The 8180-nt window shown below is 37.4% G+C and overlaps 1 protein-coding gene across 1 annotated transcript in view; it reads right to left on the bottom strand.

Annotated features, from left to right (window-relative positions):
* Nucleotides 1-4410: 4410 nt before the first annotated feature.
* Nucleotides 4411-8180, bottom strand: part of LOC150102776 (protein sax-3-like) — a 137382-nt gene continuing 133612 nt past the window's right edge. The window contains exon 6 of the mRNA XM_090398739.1: nt 4411-4692. Coding sequence (XP_090254865.1) covers nt 4553-4692 — 140 coding nt within the window. The 3' untranslated portion in view covers nt 4411-4552. The remainder of the gene's footprint in view (nt 4693-8180) is intronic.

Here is an 8180-nt window from a genome sequence, read left to right as displayed (position 1 = left end):
ACCTCAGTGAGTCAGAGGCAGGAGATTCTTCACGTAGAGAGATGAGTGGTATGATAGAGGGCGAGAGAAATATGAATAAAATAATGAGAGTGGGGAGTATGGAAAGGTTGAAGGATTGCGAAGTTTTCGGAGATGGTCACAATTGGGAGGATGAATGGCAAATACGAGTGGCTGACTTGCGAGAGAGAGATAGATGAGCTGAAAGAGCAGGTGGAATGTCTAGGAAATGAAATGAGAAATGTGAAAGATGAGATTAGGCAAATGGAAGAAACGAATGCAAGGCGAATCAGAGTAGGAGTGAGAGAGAGTTATGGGAATGATAGATTTTAATTACAGTAGTATAAATTGGGGAGAGGAAGATGCATGTAGTAATAGGGGATGGAATTTCTAGAATTTTTGAGGGACAAATGTCTTAGGCAACATGTAGTAGAGGGAACAAGAGGTTCAATAGTTTTGGATTTGGTCATAGTGCCAGAAGAGCTGATAATAAGTGAGATGACATCTCCCCCACCAGTTGGAGAGAGTGACCATATGGTTTTGAATTGGGAGATAAATAGACATGCAGGATAACAAAGAGACGGGAACGTATGTGGGTTTTATAAGGCAGGTGATTATAATAGTCTTAGACATCAAATAAGGAACATTTCATGGAGGGGGGGGAGGAATTGAAAGGCCAGGATATCATTAATGCTTGGAAAATTGTGAAAGAATATTTGTTACCAGCAATAGTGAGCTGTATTCCACAATTGAAGAAGAGGACAGAAGTTGGAGTAAAGTGAATGACAAAGAATATTAAACAGGAACTGCATGCAAAGAGGCTATGGAAGAGATATAAGGAGACAGGAGAAGAGAAGATGCATGAAGAATATAAGACACAGGCCAGGAGAGTGACTAGTATGGTAAGGATGGCGAAACTGGAATATGAGAAGAGATTGGCCCTGAGATCCAGAGAAAATCCTACGGAATTTGTTAGCTATGTGGCCAATAGGAGGAGAAAGGACTGTTGAAGAATGACATTGTGCCATAAAAATGGGAATAAAGTGACTGATGCAGAGGACATAGTGGAATTGTTCAATTAACACTTGATTGGAGTATTTCATCCTGGAGGAGTAAATTTTAATACTAGAGGGATAGGGCAGGTTCGAGGTTTAGAGGTGCAGGAAGAGTGTGTTCCAAATACGGAGTACTCTGGATGTCAGTAAAGTTGGGACTGGATGGTATTTCACCACAGTTTGATATAATGTGCTAAAGAACTGACAGAGCCTTTGACCTGGCTTTTCAATGAAAGTCTAGCTGTGGGAAAGGTGCCCAGGGAATGGAAGGTAACAGACTGGAAGTGTCTAATTATAGGTCAGTTTGTGTGTCATCAGTAGTTGTTAAGATCTTGGAGAAAGTAGTGAGGGACTGTATACAGCATTGGACAGATGAGGGTAATGTCATCTGTGAGAGTCAACATGGATTTGTGAAGTGGTACTCTTGTTTTGACAATATGCTTGCCTTTTATAATAAAGTTACAAGAGCAGTACATGAGGGAAAGGCATATACTGCCATTTTCTTGGATTTAGCGAAGGCATTTGACAGGGTGCCACATGATAAGCTGATATTTAAGTTGCAGCACATGGGTCTGGATGTCAGGTTGGTCCACTGGATTCAGGATTGGCTGTCCGATAGGTATCAGAGAGTTGTGTATGGTGGGGCAGTTTCAAGGTGGCAGAGGGTTACAAGTGGGGTCCCACAGGACTCAGTACTGGGACCTATATTGTTCAACCTTTATATCAATGACAGTGTCAGTAGATTGCAGGGGGATATTCAGTTGTTTGTAGATGATGTGAAGCTGGGAAGGGTTATTAGTAGTAGTAGTTCAGATGTGGTAGCCCTGCAAGAGGATTTGAATAAGCTAGACAGATGGGCAAATAAATGGGGGTTTCAGTTTAATGCAGTAAAATGTAAGGTCTTGAGGTTTGGGATACATCAATGGGATGCTGTACACTCTATGGGAGGAGTTATACTGGAGGAAGTAGGGGAGACAAGAGATCCGGGGTTGATGATTGATAGAAACCTCAAATTTAAGGGACATATTGCAAAGGTGGTGAAGGTAACATAGAGGATTGCTGCAATAATGAGAGGGGCACTGACATGCACAGATAAAACAGTTATCATTCCGTTGTATAAAATGCTGATCACCACACTTAGAATATTGTTCTCAGATTTGGTCCCCAGGATTTGAAGGGGAAAAATTAACTGTGGAAAGGGTACAAAGGCAGATAACAAAGATGGTTTCAGGACTGTATGATGTTAGTTATGAGGATTGGCTGAGGGAATGTGGACTGCAGAGTTTGGTGGATAGGAGGAGGATTGGTGATATGATTGAGACTTTTAAACTGTTGAGATGTGGTTACAGGGTTGACACTGGGGAGTTATTTCACTTTGTTGATCAGAGGGAAGAATTGATGATAAGGGGCCATCCCTGGAAGTTACGAAAGGAAACTGAGCAAGAGGTTGAGGAGTGTTTTTTTCTTTTGCATGGAGTGTGGTTGAACCATGGGCCTAATAGAGTGGTGAGAGCAAGAACGGTCAATGAGTTTAAAGAGTGGTATGATAGACTTTGTGTTTCCTATGAGGGACCTTCCACGATGAGTTTTTTGCCTCCGTGGAGGCCTGAATAATAATAATAATAATAAAAGTATTTTATAGGATAGATGCAGGGGAAATGTTTCAGTACTTGGCTAAAGGGACCAGAACAAAGGGGTCATCCCTGTAAGTTGAATAGAGGTGTGGTCAGAAGGGGTGTGAGGAGTAGATTTTTTGCTTGGAAGGTGGCGAATGAGTAGAATGTGTTGCCAGAGTCAGTTGTTGCTTTTTCTGTTAATGGGCTCAAGGAGAGATATGATATATTGTGTGGATAGGGTGGGTCTCCCACGATGAGTTTTCGGACTCCGTGGAGGTGCCCATATAATAATAATAAATAAAAATTCTGTAACGTAACATTCTATTCTGTTTATTTTATCGAATATCTCTTTACTGTATGGAACGGCTATATTTTATTGTAATCCAGTTTTAGGTGCAGTCTTGTGAAGAATTTTCTTGATAGTAGTTTTGCTGCAGATATTTTTTAGAAAAATATTGCTGATAATTTTTAATTCTTTTTAGATGTTAATGGCAGATAGTTTTTGTGTTGAATTGTGGTAAGAGCTTATGTGTGTACATATTGGCAAGTATATGTAAACCTATAGTAAACAGTAAAGGAAAGATGTGTGTGACAAGGGTATCCAGAAATTAAAGTGTGTTTTGATTTTCAATTTCAATGATGAATTGTATGTATTTGTGTTGCTTGTTTAGATGGCTGAGGAAGGTGTCTAAAGTCTGGCAGCTATGGGGCCAGATAACAAAAACATCATTAATGTAACCAAACTAGACTTTGCTTTACAGTAGAGGAATCTAAAGTATGTTGCTTTTCAAAAGCTTCCATATAAAAGTCAGCAATTGGAGGGGATAATGGTAAGCCTATGGCAGTACCTTCTTTTTTTTTTTTTTTTTTGTAGGTAAAAAGTATTTTGGCAACAAAATAACCAGCATGTAGTACATAGGCAAAGAGGGCCATAAAATCAAGTGGAAATTTGTCCTGTAAAAATATACATGTCATTGAGTAAGACACTTATGAAAGAGGCAAATACATCAAAACTGACTAATAAATCACTTTTGTCAAGGGTGATGTTTTTAATTTGGTTTACAAAGTGTTATGTGTTTTTAATTTACAGGAAAGGTACCTGTTTTACATCATACCAAAACCTGGTATGACTGAAAATTTAAAGAAACCAATGAAATTCTAATCAACCAACCTAATCTTCAACAATAATGGTTCTAAAAATCTCATAAATATGGATAGCACATATTCGATGCGCTATCCATATTTATACTTTTAAAAGTTCTCATAGCATAATAATAATAATAACACCATTACTATTGCTGTATCATTAAAGGTTAATATGAATTTGTTCTCTCACTTTGTAAAACAAGATGCAGGACTCAGTAGCTTTGATGTTGGTTTTTTTTTTATTTTTTTAAAATAGCAGTTAGGTCAGTATAATAACGGTTGACCAAACTAGTATTACTTTGGCATACTGTTTGACTTGTAATATAATTTGTTTCTGTGTGTGTGTGTGTGTGTGTGTGTACACATATGTACTCCAGATGATAATATGAAGGTTGAAGTATTAAAGTTATTGCTGTTAGCATGCTAGCATTCTTCATAATTTTATCAAAATGAAATTACTACTTTTTAAAACGAAAATTATTAACTGTAATAATTAAAAAATGTATTAATCCAAATTCATTAAATGACTTAGAGAGTGAGAGAAACTGCAAAGAACAGTAGTTCTTTCAAGACTCTAGCTGAACAATAGTTCATTTGCTTTTCTGGAAAAAAACAACAACTTTGATTTATGTTATACAAAAATATATTAAGCTGCTAACATGATGAACTTCATACCGGCTTATATAATTTACTCTTCAATGGGATAGAACACAATACGGCTCATTACAATGAAGCTTATCATGAGAAAAAAAATGAGAGTACAATTATGGTTAATAAACTAAGAACACGAGATTTTTTTGATTTATAATCTGTAATAGAGGCACCATAATTTATTTGGAGCTCCACTTCTGTGTTTTCATTATCATCAGGTTGGTTATCTGTAAAAATAAAGAAAAAAATTTGTGGAAAATTTTTTTCCCCATTTGGTTCATACAAGAAATACATTCTTACAGGTCCTGAAATAAGGAAATACTTTCATTTCAATAGTTATCATTCATTTAAAAAAACGCATTTCACTGCCATTTCTAACAGCATCTTCAGAACTAAGGGAAACTGCATATGTGTAATAGCTATATCATACATATTAACTTATAACTTGTGAAGACAGCAGAGCTGCAATATTTGACAAGTAAGATTTCTGAACAGCAAAATGAAGATCAAGGTTTCTGTTCAGGCTTCCATATGAGCAAATCACTTTGCTCATAACAGAAGGTCACTATCAAGAATTGAACTCTAAATCAACATTGTTAAGTTTGCTCTCCTGAATTTCATAACTTCTAATCTGATGTATGCATATAAACCTTTCCAAATTAACAGTAATTTTGATAAACACCAATAGATACATCTAAAAAGGCACAATATTCTTGATAGATTTTAAAAGGCTTCTTATCTGCTGGTTCACAAGAGCTTTTGATGCTCACAGCTTGTTTTGTAGACACCATCCACACTGAGATCAATCAGGAGACCAATTTTGTATCTTAGTAATGGCACGAGGTGCTTTTTCTGTATACAATAATTTATAAATAGTCCTTTTTTTCTGAACTCCAGCATGTACCACCTAATCTTTGTTTTTATTGACTAACATGTCTAGAAATAGGAAATTGGATATTTCTAAAAAACTTTATTTAGATCTTCCATGCTGTGAGTAACAAGTGTATTGTCTTTGTAGCACTAACATGGGAAAGGTCTCTGAACAATGTCAGATAAGGATGCTTCCCCATGTGCATATTTGCAAGACAAAGACAATGGTAAAGCCCACTGTCAAGCCATACTGCTGCTTAAAAATTCAAACCCACTATGCAAAGCAGGAGCAATGTCTAAAAAGGTTTATTATGATCAGGTGGAAACTGATTTTCTGCATTAATAATGGATTGTTTTACTAATATAATTATAAATAATGATATTATCAGCAAATTCATTCATACTGCATTCATTCATTTGCTAGCCTGGTTGACTGAGTGGTTAGTATAATCTTCCCTCAAACTAACAAACCATAGCTTCAGGACTGACAAGGAGAGGTATTATTATTATTATTATTAAAACAAGACCTCATGGAGTCAAAGACTCATCTAGGAGGTCCTTTTATCTCATCATACTGGGTCTTAAACACATTCAAACTCCTTGCAGACACCACACTCTCAGGCAAGGCATTCCAATCATTCACAACTCTGCACGAAAAAAACCTGCCTCTCACTCCCCTACTCACACCCTCTTTATACAGTTTCCAGGTATGACCTCTGGTTCTCCCCTGATCTCCCACTATTCTCTGTAGAACTTCTCCACCATTGATACTATAACAACCCCTCACCAACTTGTAGGTCTCTATCATATCGCCCCTCTTCCTTCTCTCCACTAGACTCTGCAAATTACATCTTTTCAATCTTTCCTCATACTCGACATTCCAGAGGTCAGAAACTACCTTAGTCAGTCGCCTTCGCACCCTTTCCAACATCTCTTCATCCTTCTGAAAACCCGGTGACCAAATCTGGGCACAATAGTCCAAGTGTGGCCTAATCAAAGCCTTATACATTGGAACAAGTATCTCCCTACTTCTACATGTCAGTGTCCTCTGCATCATTCCCAGAAGTCTTTGTGTTGTCTTCACAATTTTGGAGATGTGTCCCCTAAATTTTAGATCCTTATCCACTATCACCCCCAGATCTCTTATTTCCTCTACTTCCAACAATATATTCTCACCAAGCATAAATTCTGCATCCCATCTTTGTTTTCCAAATTTTAAAACTTTACATTTTGCAACATTGAACTCACATCCCCATTTGCTTGCCCAATCACTCAATTTATTCAAGTCTTCTTGCAAGGCCACAACATCTTCACTACTCTTTATGGTTCGTCCCAACTTTGCATCATCTGCAAACAACTGAATATCTCCATCCAAATCTAAGTGCTAAGTGGTTATGTGACCATAACCACTTAGTGCCTTAGTGGTTATGGTCACAGTGCTAAGAGGTATGTGCTTTTGGTTCAGATCCTCTATCCATGATGCACGTAGCTTTTCCATATCACCGATACGACCTTGTCGTTGCTTCGCCACTATCGTCAATTTAATGGAAGCAGATCCTTTCACAGCCTCTATGATTTTATTCTTATTTTTCAAAATTGTCGTCACTGTTCTGGTATTATATGAAAATATAATAACTGTTTAGCAATATGGCAAATGGAAGATCAGAATCCTCTTATTATATCAGTTCAAAATTAACCTGAATATCAAAATAGAGAGAAAAAACCAACTTCCCCATACTTCATTATCTATATGTTGAAAACAGGTAAGAGAGCTTGACTTTTTTTACAACTAATCCAACTGTAATAGGAGCTATAAATAAATTACGGAAAAACCACCACATGCATGCTATCAGAAAATATAAACATCATTTCAGCTTATAAGATGACTGATTTTATAATTTGAAAAAGACCTGTTAACAGTAAGATGATGAGCAGGATCGATGGCAAACGAACGTGTGTGACTGGCAATAAAATAGCGAGAATAAATGATAGTGAAAAAGGAAGCAAGATTTGAAAGCCGAGTTGGTGAAAATGAGGCAGATGTGGAAAGAAATAAAGAGAATTGTAGATATGCATGGAAGAGTAAACAAGACAAAAACAAATGATGTCAGTATGAAAATGGTAAGGAAAGAGCCACGAGTGGTGTGGTATGGCGAATGCATTTGGTCTGAGTCATTTGGAGAGACTGCTTCTGGAAGGGAGAGTAATGAGTGCAGAGAATGAATCTGAGCAAGTAAGAAGCAATGCAAATGAGGGGAGAGAGTAAGGGATAGATAGAAGTGGTGCTTCTGAATGAAGAAGTGGGTAGCATGAGCGTAGAGAATGAGAACAAGTGTGCAAGACAAACAGGGAAATGGGATAATCGCAGGAATGTTGAATATGAAGAAAGGTTGAGATGATAACTTTGCTCTGGGTGGATGAAATTTTAACAAACATAAATTTAGAATGCATAGAAAGATCCATGTGATTCATTGCTGGTTATAACTGAGAGGAGACCTCCACATAACCTTTAAAGGAATACAGAGAACAAACCAATGCTTCTGACCTAATGTCCAATCCTCACATACCTGAACACTGAATGAACAAGGATAAGCTGGCCTTAGTGGTTATGGTCACAGTGCTAAGAGGTATGTGCTTTTGGTTCAGATCCTCTATCCATGATGCACGTAGCTTTTCCATATCACCGATACGACCTTGTCGTTGCTTCGCCACTATCGTCAATTTAATGGAAGCAGATCCTTTCACAGCCTCTATGATTTTATTCTTATTTTTCAAAATTGTCGTCACTGTAGAATGAGACCATCCAAAGTCATGTGCGATCACATTGATGGACTTACCAGCTTCG

Source organism: Typopeltis vanoorti, chromosome 10 (assembly GCF_054136105.1).
Source record: "Typopeltis vanoorti isolate ZY-2024b chromosome 10, IOZ_Tvanoo_1.0, whole genome shotgun sequence".
NCBI classification, from domain to species: Eukaryota; Metazoa; Arthropoda; class Arachnida; order Uropygi; family Thelyphonidae; genus Typopeltis; species Typopeltis vanoorti.
This window is presented reverse-complemented; position numbering and strand designations above follow the sequence as displayed.